At 46.4% G+C, this 19656-nt stretch overlaps 1 protein-coding gene across 9 annotated transcripts in view; it reads right to left on the bottom strand.

Annotated features, from left to right (window-relative positions):
* The window catches only part of SLC6A6 (solute carrier family 6 member 6), a 57864-nt gene extending 48254 nt beyond the window's left edge, over positions 1-9610 (bottom strand). For 2 of the 9 annotated variants that reach the window (XM_030043968.2, XM_030043969.2), the window contains exons 1-3: positions 9414-9604; positions 4837-4872; positions 2256-2321 (exon numbers count right to left, since the gene is read on the bottom strand). In XM_030043968.2, the coding sequence (XP_029899828.1) occupies positions 2256-2310 (55 nt within the window). In that variant the 5' untranslated portion in view covers positions 2311-2321; positions 4837-4872; positions 9414-9604. Of the gene's footprint in view, positions 1-2255; positions 2322-4836; positions 4873-8772; positions 8862-9413 lie in introns of those variants that run through there. The other 7 variants (XM_030043966.2, XM_030043967.2, XM_041118701.1 and 4 more) reach the window with 6 other exon arrangements.
* Between the last annotated feature and the right edge of the window lie 10046 nt (positions 9611-19656).

The following is a 19656-nucleotide window of genomic DNA, read 5'->3' as shown; positions in this document are numbered from 1 at the left end:
CAACTATTTTAAAAGCCCTGACCCATGTCAGGCATTCAAATACCAAACTCAGAGCTTGTGGTTTGCTCTCATCTCTGCATCATTTACTTTTTCCACTCATTCCCCCTTAACCACAGCTTGCTGTATTGACACTCCAGATACTTATTTAAAATAAGTAAACACGATGCCCTCCTCAACCCAATTTGGCCATTTCACAGCTACTGCTGCATTTCGCAGCCTGATCCAACAAACCTGCTTCATGACAGCACCGAACAAACAACCTCTAAAACCTTTTCACTCATAGGGGTTTTTTGTTTGTTTGGTCAGTTTTGTGATTCATCAGCCTTACGGTATTTTTCTTAGTGCAGGTGCCGCCATCCTGGCAGTCCAGGTTTCCTCAGTGCAATGGGAAAGACAAGATGAAATACCAGGGGCCGTGACAGAACTTAGCCTTAATGGTTCTACAAGAGGGGACTGATGTTGAGCAGACGTTTGGCTAACTATCACTCCAGAAGAGGTGAGGAAAAGATGATCTGCTGTGGGAAAGACCACATCGTGCCATGCATAGGAGGGATACAGCAACAATATACTAACTATATAATAAGAAAAGGTACAAAATGAAGACAAGGAGGCGGCTAAACCTGTCAGTTTTTACATTATGAACTTTTATAACTAGAGGAAAGAAAAGTTAGGGAAGGTATGCAAACAAGTATGACGGAGCTGGGAAACGAGTCTGGAGTAACGTGCAGAAGACAGTTGTAATAGGTATCAAAACATAAAATTGTAAGTACTTCTTTGCTCTATATATGATAAACCAGTAACAACTTCTACATAAATGATAAAATCCCAAGGCATTAAACTAAACACATAGGCATACTGTCTTAAATCATTCCTGAGTAAAATAAGTAAGTGGCATGCAATAGGATGGGGATTTAGTGCTAGGAAGTATAAAGCCCTGCATCTCAGGAGAGCTGTGACATTGCCTGAGAAGCAGCTAGCTGCAAAGCTGTGAATCCAGGAAAGACCTAAAGGTGATTGCAGGTAAGATTAGCCAAGTAATACAGTTTCTCTCTGTGATGCTACTGAGTGATGCGGGAGAAGTGTCAAAAGCTAAGCTATTTCTGGATGTGTACATATGAAGGGATAATATGGAAATCTAAAGCATAATGCTATGTCAAAACAACCAGAGTGGATATAGTATGAGCTGTTCAAGTCTCCACAGATTAGAAAGGAGATAGAAAAATGAAAGGAAATACAAATAAGGACAATAAAAATGATCGAAGGAGAGAGTAAGAGAGCTAAATTAATAAGGTCTATGAATGAGGAGACTCCTGGGCTGAGATCCAGCTATAAATACCTTCAAGGTACTGTGTGTAGAGGAAGGTAATTAATCTAGCTCAAAAGACAGTAGGACAAGAAGCAACTGCTTGAATTTAGGAATGGAAAAATTCAGGATGTAGAATAAAAAAAAATTATTTGAAGAGACACATCTGCTCAACAGGGCAGACTCCCAAGGTGGTAGCCAAGGCATACTAACTGTATGCAACTGAGAACAAGTTGAATAAAAGGCTCTGGGAAATGCTGCAGTCACAGCTTTCTACAGTCCAAAGAGATCACCACAGACCAACTTATTGATCTTTTAGTCTCTTTCTTTATCGGTTATCTGAAAGACTGCTCCTCTATTTAAAAACCAACCAACCAAACAAAAAACCCAACATCCAAAGCTATATATCCATGTAGTGACAATACATCCCTGCCAGAGCTCAGAAATGGGAGTGTGCAGCTCTCCGACGTGCAACACAGGTAACGGCAAACCTCTCTAACTCTCTCCTGGCTATTCAGTGGTGCATGCAACGTGAGTCTGCTGGGTGCTGGGCAGGACATTGTCAGCAAGACAAAAACTGCTGACCCAGCCAGCAGATTATTCTGAGTATGTCAACACCGAGGTCAAAGGCTGAAGTGGGAACTACCTCTTGTGATACTCGTGGTCTTCCCCAGCCTTGTGTTAAGAGATCCTGCACGGAAGCTTTCAATGTCACTGCATGAATTATGTACTTTGATTTATGATTAGTTGAAAACCAACACTAGCTGTATTTAACAATCCTCAGGAGCTCTAAAATACACCTGCATTAAGAAAATAAAATAAAAACCCCCAAAACATTTGCAACAGGCCTTAAAATTTTCAATGACAAATGTGTATACACAAATGTGAGGAATATAAAACCCAGGTACCATTATACCCCCCCTTAAACATATCCCATCCCAACTGCACTCACCAATCGGGACTTCTGTCCCCTCCTCAATGTAGATGGGCAGTGGTGATTCCTCCATAGGATGAGGCACTGATGGAAAGTAATGAATTGTGGTAGTATTTGTCGCAAAGTGACTACAAAAGATGGTCCCTTTCTTATCATTACAACTACATATGGCTGGTTACTGTCACAAAGAGTCCCTTCTCAAAGTGGTCACCTCCTGTCACGGTGACCCATCCAAGTCACAGCCCTGAGGGGTTAATCCCCACCGAGCATTCACTGCCACAGGACTCAACTCCCTCTGAACAGGGCCTGGGAGAGGTCCCTGCCCTGGATGCTTCACGATCCTGCCATTTCGTTATAGCCTCACTATTCCTATCCCTGGAGTTTAATTCTCTTTTGGAAACTCACACAGTTGAAGAAGCCAAGGGGAGCCAATGCACAGACAGGCACAAATAAGAGTTATCGAGTCAGAGTTGTAATATGTCATGCACAGAACCAGAAGAGAGAGGCTCTGATGCTCAAAGCTTGCTGTTAGCTGTTGAAAAGCCACAGCAGGTGATGGAAGGCTGCACCGCAAATGGCCTCTGGACCACAAACTTTTCATTACTCATTCATTTTGGAGTACATGTATTGGACTTAGGAAGCTCCCGATTACTTGTTTGTGATACTGAAATCTCCAGTCAAAACTCTTCAGATCTGCACTGCATGCTTATTCTGCAGTTTCCAGACACCATACAGTCACTGCTGTAGGGTTTGTCTGTTTGGGCTCTTCTCTGCTTGGGAGCTTCTTCCCCTAAAGTTTTGTTGCACTCTTTCCCATTTAAAATCTCTGGGAAGCATGCGCTTCACAGGCTTTTCAAGAGGTCTGAATTTCCGACACTAGAATGAAATAATAGTGAGCTACAAATGTTGAAAATGGTCATAATCAAAAGCCTTCTGGATTTTTTCCTTCCCTGTTACCTTTTAAAAATGACGATGTATCTTCTGAAAGATACAAACTCTTAAGGTAGTCTCAGCTAGGATTCCAGCTGCAGGGAAGGACAATTCTTTGATTCTTTGTGAGGTGTCCTTCACTTACTATTGGCATTTTTTTTTTTTTTGAAAGATTGTCTTATGATATCCATAAAACCAGCCAAAGAACATTTGTGGTTTAAGGCTATTAAATAAAGCATCTTACAATGTTTCTGCTAGAAACACAACAAGAATAAAGTGTTTTCAACAGATGCTTGACTAGCAACGGGCTTAATATAAACCCCACACCGGTGCTTTGCGAGATGCAAAGGGCCAGTGCCCTGCCTTTACCTAAGCCCACCCCTCGCTCACATGGAAGATGAAGGGAAGCACAGGGGAGAGGAAGAGCAGAACACGGTTGCCTACAGAACTACCGTACAAGCCACAGAAATCATGGTCTACCAGGGCGCCTTGCGCAAGCCACTTTTATCTAGAAGCTGAACTAACATTCCAGCTCAACAATAGCAAAAAAACATTTGTTACCACATGGCGTTTTGCTACATATTAACCAGCAGTTGCTACGCAAGCATAATGGAGTGCTGCAATTCTGAGATATATGTTATTTTAAAAAAATAAATAAATAAATGTTGACTTATGGGAAATCAGCCTGAGGTGAGCGCTCGTGGGCTTGCCATGCCACTGGACGCAGTACATGCTTGGAAGTTATGCAAAGCGGGCCCTGCATTGGGAACTATGCAGTCGTTTTCCTTGCTAAGCTAATTTTGCATTAAGGTAATGAGAGTCTTCACCTATGCAGCCCCTTAAAACATTTAATCAGATTTATTTACTAGGAAGAAATACCAGAGCAGAGCTTCCTATGCTACTCAAGAGTTTTCAAATATGAGATCTGCAAGCAAACCAGGTCACTAGATGGTGTGGAAAAAAATCTGTTGTATTTTTATGACATGCAGCTTTCTTGGTCCCATGAAGAATACTGTACCGGGCTCACCCAGACCGAGCAGTCAGTCTGGAGCCAAATGCTTTCACAAAACATTTGCAACAGTATTCACCAATGGCTGGTGGCATCCACTCTTATTTTAATGGGTATCACCATAGGTTGTAGAAAAGGCCTGAAATACCTATAGGCTATTTGAGGCCAAATACGCATATACACACACTCTCTTACCCACACGTATACATGCACACACTAATACACATGCACGCAAACAAATGGCTCTATAGGCAGAACTTGGATTTTGTAGGATCCAAGGCGGAGAAGCTGACTCTTGTCACGGGGTTTGGGAATCAAGGACTCTGGGGTGCTAAAACGAGCTCTCACTTACGGGTCTCCTCTGTTTTGGGCAAACCGCTTTAACATTATCCCTCCAGGATTTACACACCAACATTATGGGCATGCTGCTTAAATGCCTGCAAAGTGCTTTGCAATGGTTTCTAAATTCTGCAGTGATATGCAGAGAAGAACTGCACAGATAGATTTAAGATAACAGTTGCTGAGCATTATTATACAGCCTATTTTTACATGCTCTGTACTTGGTTTCTATATACAGATGGTAAATGTTCAGTATTTGAACATTTTAATGAGCTTTATAACCCTTTTGTAATTTCATAAACAAACATAAATAACACTTACATGAAGTAGAGTCTCTCCTGAATGGATTTTCTCTTCCTGTTTGGAAAAAAAAGAGAAAAAGAAAAGGCAAAAAAAATATTTTAAAGGAAAAAAATGGGTCTAACAAGATAAGTCAGACACGTTTCAATGTTATCATGCATAGTGTTTTCTGAATTTCATCAGTATGAACTTATATTTGAAGAACATCAAGACACTGAATGCAGCACCAATGCCAAAACAGATCATTTCTCACTTGTTTCATCCTATGTAAAACATCACAGAAAATGTGGCTATATCTGTCTCAAGAGCAAGGAAATTACATTGCGGCAGTGAAATAAAATGCAAATGCCATGTGATCTGAAGCAAAAAAAGGAAGAACTTTTAACTACATTCCAGCTCACTGATAACCCCGTGGCTCGACGTACGGTTGCTCTCTTACCTACGGGCAGCCTACCTACACCAACACCCTAGAGCAGGGCACTCCTGCTGTGTTTTGGCACAGCGTAATCATTTTTCCACCGTGCTCAAGTACTGACTGCATTCAAACCCAGGTCGGGCAGCCACGGCAGCGAAGGTGTTCTTCAAGACTGTGACCGTTCCGGGCAACAGAGAACCACAACAGGAAACCCAGTAACTGCTAAAATGCACGAGGCTTCCCAACAGCCTGTGGGTCTCAACAGCCACCCTCTTGCAGCCGTGTGCCACCCGCCCTGCTGCCTCCCATCGAGAGCTCACTGGGAGGACGGGGATTTGACTCATGCTCCCCTTCCACCAGTCTAGCTGGTGGGTTTGGTGGATGCTCTTGGAGCAGGGTTTAGGGTCGGCAATGAGCGAGCGGCTTTTTGCTGGTGTAAATCTAGGCACATTGAAAAAAAAAAAACAGGAGACTGACATAAATACTGAAGATGCTGTAGGACACCAGCCACAGTGTCACAGACTGGCAGCATGGTAGCCCTTCGAATGGCAGCTTTGGGGTAAAAAAAGGACAATGAAGACTGGCAGTTTCACTTAATTTCTACCACATTACCTTACATCAATATTAGCTACCCTGTAAGCAATTTAAAGAGTATTGCCTAGATTTACATGCCTTGGGATGATACATGGCTAGCACAAATCAGTTAAATCCATGGCACTACAGCAGCTGGGGATTCAAGTAAATACACATGTATGGAAGAAATTCAACAAATATTAAATCACTGCATTTTCATCCTCACACTTTTCTTCCAAATGCCAAGGACCCAATCCTGCAAGCAGCCTCCCCCCCGCCCCGAGTGGCACTAGAATAAACTTGAGTTCTGTCTATGGAGCGCTTAGAGGACTGGACTCAGGATTACTTTAAAAAACATAAACCTGATCCATTCTGGTCACGTAAATTACGCTAGTGATGAGAAGAAGTCGAAGGCACTAATCCTACTGGGTAATCTATTCAAAGCTGCACTTCTTAAATGATCTACAATTTATTAGTATGACCAATCAAATAAGCATTACTTGCAAAAGACTTTAACTACTGTGGCTTTCCCATCCATTTTTGTGTGTTGTAATATGGTTAATTTAAAAGAAACAAATCAGCATAATCTTTTCAGAGTCATTTGCCAGCATGATTAAAAGTTGGGCTAAGGGACCACTGCAGACACTTCCCTGACTGGTGGAACTGCCAACATTGCCATTGGGTCAAAACTATGCAGCATTCGAAAACTTAGATGGGGTGAAATTAAAATAATTTGGGTTTGCTGCAGAGTCTTGAGGTGCATTGATGAAAATCCTGGGAGCATCACTGCCCGGGAAATATGGCAGCCTGCTGAAAGGCTTGCACCTCAGACTCTCTTTGGAAACACCCAGCCCACAGGACTTGGCTAGAAGCCACTAAGATGTAGTCTTAGTTAGGCAGAGTATCGATTTAAGGAAAACTCGTTGAAATACTTGCAACAATTAGCTGTAAGACAAGACCCTCCCTGAGGCTTTGCAAACAGAACTGCGCTCAGGCACAGGAGCTTTCCCAAGCACTGTGCAGCAAGAGTAAGCCAATCTAAAGTGTCTTCCTATTTTTCCAGGGCAATGTTGCACCTCTTTTCATACAGCATTTCACACAGACCGAAGCCTCCTGCCATGGCCCCAGCATTTCACCTCTGTCGTTTAAGAAACCTCCAGGCAACCCACCCAAAAGCTACAAATTAGTGACCACCAACAGAGTAGCATGCCAAATTTTGCGCCTGGCTACAGCAAAGTAAAATAAAATAAAAATTGGTAGCATTTGAAGCACTCCAAATTTCTACTGGATTCTAGGCCAAGATCCCTAAACAAACAAACAAACAAGAACCCCCAGGATTTTGATCTAGCACCCCCGAGCATGCAACCATCTTCTCAGCACCTCCCAATATCACAGTGCCATCTGCAATCTCCTGCTTTTTGCAAAGTATGACAGAAAATAACCCTAACACGGCACAGTAAAAGAAGCAGGTTAATAAATTACAGCAAGAAGCGGCCTTTCCTCTCTCGGCCCTGGCCCGCAGGCTGGGGCTCTGGGTCCCGCCCCACCCGCGGGGCAGCCCTGGGACCCCACGGAGAGGGAAAGGTGTCTGTCGCCCTCCAGTGGGTGCAGCCTCAAAGCAGCCCAAACCGTGAGAGAGGTGGCAAGGGGGACAGGGAAGGCGAGATGCCGGCAAATAAACAGGAAAAAAAAAAAAAAAAAAAGAAAAAAAAAGAAGAGGGAAAAAAAAAAAGAAAAAAGAAAAAAAAAAGCAAAGCAGCGAAGAGACAGTTGGAGAGGAAACACGAAGATGCTATCTCTGAAAGTGCCAAAAATAAAGTTTCCAGTGTCAGTTTAACGAGGGCAACAAAGACATCTTCCCGCCACACTCGTGCTTCAGCCTCGACTTACTCCGGACAAGGGATACCGTCACGCTGCTGGCTGCCTCAACTGCTCACGCATTTTTGCTTTAAAAAAAACCCCAACAACCTTCAGGGGAATCTTTCCGTAATACTCGTGCAAAGGTAGGCAATGCCAAAAATCAGTCAGCTCGCCCAAACGCAGACCCAGAGGTAAACACCCGGCTGTCAAAACTATCAGGGCTTTCACCAACGCCTCTCCCCTCCAAATTCCAGAGCAGCAGGTTTTAGCGGGCTGATTTACCCTCAAACCCAAAGCCATAAAACCTAAACTGGTAGCAACTGTCATCCGAGCCCCAAATTACACAGCTGACGATATGTCCCCCGATCAGGGCTGCCTCACTTTTTTGCTAGTCCAAGACTTGAAACATTGTGACATGCAAGCAATAAGGAAAAAAAAAATGCAGTTACCAAAATAGCACTATCAACGCAACCAGCTCCTCTCAGCACATTTTCTTAATGCCTTTCCCAATACGGTTAAAAAAATGGGAACTAACCAAAAACCTCCATCTTCACACCTTGGCACAAACCGTGCTGGAATACGTGTGGGGTTGTATTTCTCCGTGTTTATCTGGATCCTCTCCCACTACTTTTTTTCATCGGTGCTTTCATTTAAACATAGCTCTTATTAACAGCAGAAATCAGCTTTTACAATTTCTAGATAAAAAGTTTTGCCACTCTCAGAGCTGCTTAAGGAAAACACAGCTTGCCTTCCGTTTCATAAATAACACATACTCTGCACATTTCTTCGCCTGTGTGAAATAAATTCTCCCATGTTCTTATATGGAAACCTTGCGAGTCCTCCCACATGCCGCCTGTTACAGTATCAGGCAGAGATGGGCATTCATTATCTTAAAGCCAGTGGGTGAATTTTGGATCCAAGTTACCCTGAGATGAACCCAGAATTATCACCCCTTTGCACCACGCTGAGCTCGGTAACCTGCCCCGTGCAGTCCCTGCGTTTTATTTCCAAGCCCCAATCACAACTTTGATTTCAGCATGCCAAGGATCAACAAAATAAAAGGAAAACGAGGGGGGTAAAAAGGAAGAAGCCGCAGCGGTATTACCCACCAGGTAGGCCCATTAGCATCAGATGTAGCATTGCCTGTACCAGCCTCTTCACTTGAGGTTAGCGCACGGCAGCCAGAAAAAATACAGCGGGAAGGGGTGGGAAGGCGAGAGAAAAAGGGCAAAAAATAGCCGAGGAGAGAAGCGTGCTCCGTAGATGTGCTGCTGGAGGGCCGCCAGCAAGTGGGTAATTGCTGCAAACTGTTATCGCGAAAAAAAGTTAACGCAAGGTGGGGGGGGTGGGGGGGTGGATGAAAATAACCGCTGGGGGAGAAAAAAACCCGCAGGGATAACGAAACAGCTGGGGAGGAGGGGGGATTGAAAGAAGAATGAATGAATAAATAAATAAAAGGGGGGGGGAGGGAAAGCGCGCCCGGGGGCACCCCGAGGCGGCGCGGACAAAGGGAGGACGCCGCCGCCGCCGCCGCCGCCCCCGGCCCGGCCCGGCTCGGTTCGGCTCCGCTGGGCGCGGAGCGGCCGCCCTTTGTTCGCCGCGGCAGCGGACGGCGATCCGCGCCATCCCCGCCGCCGCCGCCGCCGCAGCAGCAGCAGCAGCAGCAGCAGCAGCAGCAGTAGCAGTATCCCCGCCGCTCGCTCGCCCGCCCGCCCGCCCGCCCGCTCGCCCGCCCGGGAGGCGCCGGTACCTGCGTCCGCTGGCCGCGGTGCCTGCGCGCCGCTGCGCCCCTGCGGCGGTGCGGCGCGTCCGGCGGAGCGGTGCGGCGCGACTAGCAGCGCCGAGCGGGAGGAAACGGTAATTTATAAGCGCTTTCTTCCTGACCTCTCGTGTCTGTTGTCTAATGAGGGAGCTTTGAGCATCACCCATCCTGCTGAGTGGAAAAACACCGGCACGGCCTCTTCTTTGCTGGGGAGGGGGGAGCCTAAAGGAAGGGGTGTGGGGGAGGAGGGGCCATGCCGCAGACACGGCGGCGGAGCCCGGGCTGGCAGGCGGCCGCGGGGCGGCGGGGAGGGGCGGGCGGGTGCGGGGCAGCGGCCGCCGCCGGAGGGGGGGGGGGATTGGGGGGGGGGCCGCCCCGGGCCGCCCGCCTTTCCCCGCGGAGCCCCGCGGGGAGCGGGGCCGCCCCCGAGCCGGCCCGGCGGGAGCCGGCCCTCGTCCCGCGGCTGCCGGGGCGGGGAGGGGAGCGGAGGGCTGCCCGCCGCGGCTCTCCTCTGCTCATTTTTTATTTTTTGTACATTTTTTTTTTTTTTTTTTTTTTAGTTACGATTTTTTATCTTTACACAAAGGGCGCCCTTCTGGCAGACAAAGCATCCCGCGGCGTTGTCACCGGCGCTGCGCCCGGGCCCTGGCTTTGCCCCTCTGCGGCCGCGTTTCCCCCCGGGAAGGTGGCGGGGGGCTCGGACTCCGGCCCCGGCCGTCGCTCGGCCGGGCTTTTGGGGCGTTTGGTCTCGGCAGCCGTCTCCTGCTGGAGGAGGAAACACGAGGGAGCGTGGGCTGGCAGGTGCCGGGGAGGCCGGGGTCTCGTCTCTCCTCCCAAAAGAGCAGTCCCCGGCACCGGTCAGCCGCCGCTCACAGCTGGAGAACAAAGTACGGCCGGGGCGATCGGCAGGAGAAATGAGCAGGGCAAGGTTTTGTCTTGCGTTGGGTTTCGTTGCAACGCCAAGCCGGTGCTTTTTTCCTGCAGGCAAACGGGTATATGACTCAAATATGTCTTTGCTTTCCTACCTGCATCTCCTCTAGTTCTGTTAATGAAAGGATACAGCGTCATACAGACTCGCTAGGCATTTTCATATAACCCCTGCTGAAGACTTAGTAAGACCCTCTGTACTGCAAAATACTATTTGCATTGTGGGGGCAGACTGGCGCGGAGAAGGAGATTTTGGGCCATCTGTGTTCCACCGAAGTCCTGCGGTGCTAGCCTTACACTGGGAACAGCAAAGATGGACCAAAGAAGACCAAACGGTCCCCACAGCCTTGCTCTCTCCCAGGCTTTCCCAGACACGAGACCCTACCGTCCGACACCACAAACTAGGATGGCAGTCGCTGGGCGACACACCTTTGCAGCCCATCACCTCTGTGTAGGCTGCCAGGGGATCAAATTCTGTCACAGCAGCCTCCCGGGTGGTCTCTAGGAAAGGCCGATTTCTTTGGCTGGTTCATGCAAAAGCACAGAGCTGCACCCCTTCTGCACACCCCTTGCTGGCAGTACAGTATGCCAAATACAGCATGCCACCGTCACACAAGCAATTTTCCCTGACTCCAGTGCACTCCGTGATTTTCCAGTATCCAAGCTGATCTGCAAAGTGAGTAAGTCTCTTAACTGAAAAATAGATACAGCTATAGGATATACGCAGCTAACTGATGACATATCTCCACTAAACAGCCTGGTTTAAACTAATAACATGATGTAGTGCATGCTGCCACCTACGTCTTCTGTCTGATTCAGGTTTCTCCTGTACTGCAGCTTCGGATTCGTAGGCATCCTTTGCTGAAGGCAGCTAGCATTCGGTGAGACTCTGCGAGGGACCACAAACACAGGTGGCTCTGGCCGCATTAAGGAACAAAGCAAAACATTTCTCACCAGCTCAGCCACTTGTTCGGTTGCAGTGAGGATGCCTCGATGCAGATTAGGAACCGGCAGTCACATCGGTGAAATGTAAGTAGTGGCTGGAGCCTCATCTGTGCTAAGGATCCTGCCAGCACAGCTGTACCACTGACAGCAGTGGAATATTTTGCTCAAGTTCTCTAGAGGAATCAAAGCCTGTATTTTCTGTCTCTGGCTCTCCCTTGTTCTGTTGCTCCTCACTCATTAAAAGAAAAGTCAGCCACACAAAGCACATGGTTGCTCTCTGTGTTTAAAAAAAAAATATGTTTGGGGTAAAAAACCAACAGCCAAAGCTGTTTTGAAGTCAGAAGCATGTAAACAGTACCTGGAACTAAGTGGAATAATAATAATAATAATTAGTCCTTTTGTGTCATAAATATGTGCATCGCTGTCTGCTGTTTCATTATGAGAGAGCACAACTTCTGAGAATGTGCCTGATTAATATTTGGGGGAACTCTGCCTTCAGCAGCAGCAGCAGCATACGGCAGCTCTAGTGCCTCCGGCTCCCCCGGCTCTCTTATGTAACCGAAATCACAAGTTAGAGCCCAAATTACAAAGCGTAAGCATGTGTATAATATTAAGCATATAAATGGTGCCTGAAATTACTATCCTTTTTCCTGTAGGTCTGGCTTTAATCTATTAGTATTTTTATTTCTGCAGTTCATTGATTTCAATGTGCACTGGTGCCATTCATAGCGTAATCAAGCCTAACCCCTTAAAAACCCCACCATGAAGGCGTTAACCCAAACTTAACTAAGACAGGCCAAAATCACTCCAGCTACAGGTAGATGTAGTTCAAATGACTTGTATATCAGATCTCGAGCGTATCCAGCATTAAGACGCCACAGAAAGCAGAATATCGTATCCCTGTGGCTGCTTTGCAGACCAGGCAGAGCGGCAGGTTTTTGCACCGCAGCCCAAGACACGGGTTAGCAATCACCTTCCTTTGCATTTTCCCTCTTAGAGACTGTTCTCGCCATTAACACGCTGAGCTGCTTTCTGGAGGTTCAAGGTGTTGGGTGCTGACACAGTGAGCGCCTCTTGTATCTGTTTAATCCAATAACATAACTCTTTTTTAATCTCCACGTCTGGGTCACAGGGTTTTAAAAAGACACTGGGCCAAATCCCCAGCTTGGCTACAACGCGTGGAAATCTACCAAGAAGGCACGAACGTCAGAAGAGATTCGCTGTATTTGCACCCTGTAAAAGAGGTCTCGAGGGGCAGGGATGCGAGAGCCTAATTTCGCAGATGGATGCATATTAACACAAGTGTATGGCGGATCAGATTTCTGTCAGGGGAGGTGGAGGGAGGGAGGGATATCACACCGGGATCTAAAATATGCTCATCAGCAAATTCTCATTCATTTGAAAATAAAAATTGATTTAATATTTCTTCCTTTTTCAGGAGAAAAACTTGTTTCTTTTCAATGTGTGGCTGCTAAAGGGAACATGATGGTTCATGGACTCAGGACCAAGGCAGGGCAAGAACAAGGAGGAGGTTTTGCAGGAACTGGGAAGATTTTACATATCAACATTAAAATAAAAAAGGCAAAACTTATCCAGGCACGACGTCCAGCAGAAATCTAGGTGACAAGTCGACAGCACTGTCTGTGAAGATGGGTATAAGCAAGAATGGCAAAAAGATGGTCTGAATAAGTGCATCGCCATTAATGATTCTTCGAACACAAATCTCCTATACAAAGCTTTATGGGGGCAACCTTCGGGGTTCCCCTGTATAGCAAAGGATCCTGAGCTTGAAAAAGGGAGGCAGATTTTGTAAGGGATTTGAACATCATGCAGTGACTCTGGATTGCAGATTTTAAGCATTACTAAATCGGGGAATAAAATTGTTGCTATTGCTATTACATACCAGGATATCTCACTAATCCACACAATCCACTAAGTTGCTGTAGTTTTAGTCCGTGTTTATTTTAGATGAAATTATGGCCTGGACAGTTAATTTTTCTTAGTTTATCCATTTAAATCATGTAATCAAACAGAAAACAAAATGTGACCCGTGCTTTTTGGTACACTCCCCATCACGTGAACCTGCCGGTGATGGAGCCCCACACCCAGTTTATAAGTTAAACACCGTGGCAACTAAAAACCCCAGGTCTTCTTGAAAAGTAGCCCCATTGCACTAAATTCTCTGATTTTAATGCTATCGGTGGCCTATTTTGCTTATATTTCAGACTGCCTATCCAGTATGGGATTGCCTCCACTGGTCCTTTCCTTACATCCAGCTAGTTACATATTAACTTGAGGCACTTAGCAAGCCTGAAAGGATGGAGCGGGTCCTTTCCGAACACCAGTTGAGTTTAGAAATGCCTGTTCCTTTACAGGGGCTGATTCCTAAGGTGAGGGGCAAACCCAGAGGAACCAAAGTGGTCACGCTGGCTTTTGGAAAAAATGAAGTGTCTCAAGTTAATTGACAGTCAGCTACCTGGACATAAAAAACTCTCATATATCCAAAGGTTTTCACCGGGATTTTCGAGAGCTCCTGAGTGATTTAAAGTCCTTGAAAGGAATGCACTATAGAATGAAAAATATAGGTATTAATAAAGAATGTCTCCAAACTGAAAGCCAGCCAGTTTCATAAAAATGAGCTAAAAACCAATAACACATACTCTGTCTCCTGCTGGATGCTGTATGAACCGTATGTTTTGCATTTTTGAAGTCACTTCTAAAACAATGTTTTTTTCTTCACTGTTGCTATTGGGAAGAACAGTAAAAGAACTATGCATAAATGAGGTTAAAGTAATCTAATTAAAAAAATAAACAACGTGCTTTCACCTTCAATTCATATCCAGTCATTTGGGATCGAACTTTAAAAAAAATACATAAAAATTCAGAAAGGATTTTGAAGGACGACTGTTTCCCTTTAAGATTAATGATAAACATACTTGTGTGTTCAAGGGAGAATAGATCCAGTGTTATGTAACAGGATAAAGAAACAAAATCCTTTTTCCTTAAATTAAAATAACCAGTATATGTGTGGATTTTAGTCAATCACTGAAAATTCAGGAAAATTCTTTCACAATTGCATTCCACATACTAAAATTGGCGTCTTGTAACTTTTAAACAGAATCACAACAATTAAAGACAAAAAAGATTTGTTTTTTCTGTTTGACCATGCTTTGCCAATGGAGGATTGTTCCCCGATGAAAATTCTGCAGCACTTGCCCTGTGCAAAAATCCAAATTTGTGCTCATCTTTTTGGTTTATGTGGCATTACTAAATCCAGTTATTGCACTTCCCAGTTTTTTTTCTTTTTAATCTGCTTACCTAGTACTAGATGTATGGTAACTTATCTCTTTTAATCATTTTTTTGCCTGAACTAACTATTACATAACAGTTCTTATCAAATCTTGCAATGCTTGCCTAAATTTGCAGGTCAACAGGTAATGGATTTTTTTAATGTTGGCATTGTTCTTTGCTGGCTCGATCATATAAAATTTGCAAAAAAAACACAAAAGAAAATAATTTTCTACCATATAACCTGCATTTTCCACTTCTGTATTTTACAAAAGCACTCATGCCAGAACTTCTGCATCAGAATTTGATACATAAAGTTCTTCTTTATCACATGAATTCAATTTTCCAAAAGAAGGCAAATGATACTATTAATAACCAAGATACGAGCCCTGGAAAGGCTAAGTCTCTAATGTACTTGCTGCAAAAAAATGTCATCTTGTTGGATCTAATTCTGCAGTCATTATTTGACACAACGCAGAACAGTTCAAGATTTGCATAGAAAGGCACTGCTGAGTTAAGGTGATACTCACTCTTGCATGAAAGAAGCATCTATGTGCTTTGCTGAGCTACTCACAGCTTTGTTCTGCAGACCAGAGTAAATCCTGCTTATGTTGGCATGTCCTTGCACACATCCACACTTAATGTTTTCAGTCCTGAAAGTAAAGCTTCAAGTCTGGGCAGCTTAAGTGACATTCCCCCAGTGGAGCAAGTCCTCTGCTAGCGCTACTCCGTAGCACAAGCCGTGCTTGGAGACGATGCACGTTTTGAACACGCTTCTTTCCCTGCTAATAACATACCCATTATGCTGCAGCTAAATACTCTGCTGCTGCATGGCTTGCAGAGAGATTTCCTTGGCCTCACGAGCAGAACAGCTCCTGCAGAGCCGAGATGGTTACACAGGTGCTGCAAAGGCGATATGAAAGGTGGGAAGCCGTAGCAGCACGTAGGCTACGAGGTGGGGAAGAAGTTGTGGCAGACCCACTGAAAGCAATAAAAGGTCAGCGGGGTCTGAGGCTGCCGTGCAGAGCCACTTCTATTTCCATTTGGAGGTGGTCACTGAGCCGGGCAGGCTTGGCCTGACCACATCCCAGGTGACAGCGGGCATCGCAGTGGAAAATAGTCCAGAAATTTATGGTGGTGAGCTCACTGATGCAGTCAAGCCCTCTCAACTTACGTGACCGATCCAGACAAGCCAGTGGATTAAACTCACCGAAGAGGAAGAAGAGTGATCACTTGAGTGAATTCATATGTGCTCATATTTCTTTTTGTTTGCTTATGGGTCCCTCTGATCCCTTCCCCCTCAAAGTGATGGTGAAACACTTATGAAGAGTGTATAAAAAATGATTTTAGAGTACCTAGTTTATTCTGACAAATTACATGGGCAGGTGTAGGCAAACACTAAGAGAAAATACTGTAAGAAACAAAACCATTCCCAAATGCATGCTGTCACCAGTTCAGACAGATAGAATTTCTAGCTAGGTGAATTAATGTACTGCAAGCAGAGAGAGAAAGGGCATCAAATGCTTGAGCGTCCAGAAAAAATATAAAATTTCACATAAATCCTGCAAGCTATCCAGTAACTGCTCATCCAGTTACATGATTTTAATTAACAAAACTGGAAAGAAAACATGTAATATAAACTTTAAAACACAGCGCTTCGGTTTTCCGGACTACCAGTCCAAATGCAAAACAAATTGCTTGCATCTGGTGGCAGGGGAGGCAGAGCCGGCTTTGGGAGCTTCGCTTTTAACCGGCGGAGCGACATAGCAGCATCCGCTGTACTACCCACTTATGGAGGCTCAGACAGCTCCTGCACGTCCGTGCCCGCCGTCCTTTGGCACAGCCTGGGCACAAACACTTTAAGCATGGCCCGCGTGCCCCGAGGAGGATGCCTCGGCTTTCACCTCCACGGCAGCACGTCACTCCGCAGGGCAGCAATGTCACTGAGGGGAGGCCGGCGGCTCGCAGGCTTCGGTGACCTTGAGCCAACCTAAGCAGTTACCTTTTCTGGGCCTTTGGCATGCTCTCAAGTGATCTTTCAGCCAGAATCTCCACTGCCTAAAATAAATTCAGCAATATTCACTGCGGCATCCCTGCACTTCTCTTTTGGGATACCTGACTCTTATCTTCCAACCTGGGCAGATACAGGTTTTGGAAAGTTTACGCGGGTGCTTCCCGGGCAGCGAGCTCCTGACCTGGCCCGAGGCCAGGGTGACTCACTTGATGCTGTTATGAGGAGAGGCAGAATTTTAGGGAGTTTTCTAGCCTGTCCCTATATGCTAAAGGTGTGCGTATCTGCCGTGTTGTTTAGGGGCGGCCTTGACAATGGTATTACAGGGCGTTCCCTCCCCACCTCCTGAAAGGAAGGAAGAAGAGAAGCTGGAGCGAGGGGGGATTTCTTCTCTAACCCTTTTGAAGCCTTCAGCGTGGGGCCTGTGACAGAAAGGGCTGGCGGCGCGGGACAGAGCTGCAAGGCAGCACATCCCCGGGAGCCACACGGCCCCGGAGCAAGCAGACACAAACGCTAAGGAGACAAAAATGTCCCCAAACCCATGCACTGGCAGCCTCACCCTGCCTGGCCAATGCACACACATACACGTTGCATGCCCAGCCTTCATCCTGAAGGCCCAGCGTATCTTCATCGAGTCTCTCCTCTGTATAAACCCAGCCAGAAATAAGGAGAGTTGACAGGACTGATGGACACAACCCAGGATTCAGGAGCGGCCACTACTTACTGGCTCCTTACTGGTTTTAGAAGTACCTCACTTTCTGGAAGTTGTGAATTATTTACTATTCCTTAAAAAAAAGATGAAGATTCCCTTCACATGCAATTAGTAAAATTTGCTAACAGTTTATTTAACATGCCCATCAAAGCAAAGTAGCATGTAATCACAAGGCTGTATTAATGTAAGGCAATACACAACATGAGCTTGTAAAGTCTCCCTCAAGCTACCCAGGACTCTCTCAGTTACCTCGGGCTCGGGTTTGTGGGGTGCACAGGAGCCCCTTTGCCCCACTTGGCCCTGCAGCTATTCTGTCAAACACAACGCAAACCGGGAACGATGGGGGTGTTCGCCTCACTGAGATCCACCAACACAGGAGATCACACCGGGATCCTTCTGGTCCGGCAATTTCCCTGCCAGGTACCCACTACTGGTCCCACGAATCAAGAAAGCGAAGCACCGGCTGGGTCCGGCGTACGGCCAGTTGGCCTTACCCTGCCCAGCGGGCAATGCCAACCCAGTGTTGCATCCTTGCAACAGGAGGCGGCTGCTGCCTGTCTCTCCCAGCCAGAGCAATCCCGCTTTGTTGTCTCTACACGGGAGGACGTGGAGAAGGGAGGGGGTGGAATAGGCTCAGCGTGAAGCACCAGAAATCCAGATTTGGGCCTCTAAATCTGTTCGGCCAACGCTAGTCAGCTCTGATTTGTATCAAAGGCCGATCTTATCGCTTGCTGATTGATTGTTAAATGGGCCACAAACGGTTAATATTTTGTGCATGGTTGGTCACAGGCTGCCTGTAGCACCGCGCAATTTTCTCTTACTGTGTCAGCCAAAGACCTGAAGTTTTCTTATTTTTACTCCTGCACGTTTGCCTGTCAGGCTCGTTAAATTCATGGAGAGAAGTGTGAAAACTTGCCCTCAAGGCTCCCACGTTTCCTTGGGAAGCACATCCCAGTGACCTGTGGAGCAGCTGAAGCGGATTTGGGATGCCCTCTTGGGATGCCCTCCCGTGCTCACAAAGACGCCACGGGGCCGTGTTGCCCCGTAGCGAGTGCCGGCGGGGGGGACGTCAGCGGAGGAGCTGCGTGGCCGGGCTGGGTTGTAGCAGCGAGCGGGCATCACCCGGAGCAGCGGGACCCTGGCATTGCCTGCTGACAGAGCTGAATAAATCACCGAGCAGAGGCACGCAGTGGAGGGTGTGGTGGACTCCCGGGAGCTTTTCCGTCCGATTCCTCCAGAGGTCCTGTGAAGCCATGTGGAGGGGGGTATGGCGTTTATGGAGGCACACCCGCCGGCCTGCTGGAGCTCAGGGCACAGGCACCGTCTCCGGCCGGAGCGGCGGACACTGCCACATGCCCACTTCACCTGGCTTAAACTCGGGTTTCCCCTCAAGCTGAATTCATGCCACCCCGGAGCTCTTGGCAGCTCTGCAAACGCTGCTGCCTGAACTTCACTTCCCTACTGGGAGACTAAGTTCCCGTTCTCCCAGTAAGATACAGGTTTGAATCCAGGTCATATTTCTGCTGTTCTCCACCAGCATCACAGCTGTTTGCTCCAAACATGAAGATATTTTTGCAAGAGCAAAAGCATGAATTATTTCAGACTTGCCTCAGGATGAATTTTCAAGGGTACCGCGGAGACTGTTTCCACAACAAAACGGGAGCTCTTCTCCTGCTGAATTGTTCATGTCACTTTCACGAATGCTAGAAAAGAGGCTGGCTTTTTTAAAATGTCAGCAGATACCTGGAATGGGAATTTGTTTCCATAAATCCTTTGGAAGCTATTGTTGTTGTTGATGTTGTTGTCTAATCTGACCGAAAGTTCAATTTGGCAATTTTTATTAGACCTTGCTTCTAGGTATAGGCAATTAGCTTAACAAAGTATCAGATAGGATCTCTGCTGTGTTTGCAATGCCTGTTGCTCTGATTCTTACCTGGTGGGAAATGGCTTTGGAGGAGCACAGCCATGACTTTGTAGATGTTTACATCACATTTCTGACAGCGCTCCACCCTGCTTTCCCCATTTGTACTTTGTTTTTCATGAATAAAGGTCATGGCATTGGCATCACAAAAAATATTGTTGCTGTAGAAGGAATTCAGCTGTCCCCTCTGGGTTATAAAACAAATCACATGACAGGACAGTAATGCACTCAAACGTTGGCAGGGCAGAAATCGGAGATGGAAGAGAAGCCTAAGACCCACGGAGGTCTCTGCAGACCTCCAGCATCCCACAAGTCAGCTGTGTCCCTGCCTGTGCTGAGCTGCTGCATACCGCATAGTCTCTAATATTTTGCACAACCTAGTTTTAAATGTACCCCAGCTGTTAGCAGGGGACTGTTGTGGGTACCT

Source organism: Aquila chrysaetos, chromosome 20 (genome assembly GCF_900496995.4).
Source record: "Aquila chrysaetos chrysaetos chromosome 20, bAquChr1.4, whole genome shotgun sequence".
Lineage (NCBI taxonomy): Eukaryota > Metazoa > Chordata > Aves > Accipitriformes > Accipitridae > Aquila > Aquila chrysaetos.
Note: the sequence above shows the minus strand (reverse complement) of the source record. Positions and strands in the feature narration are given on the sequence as shown.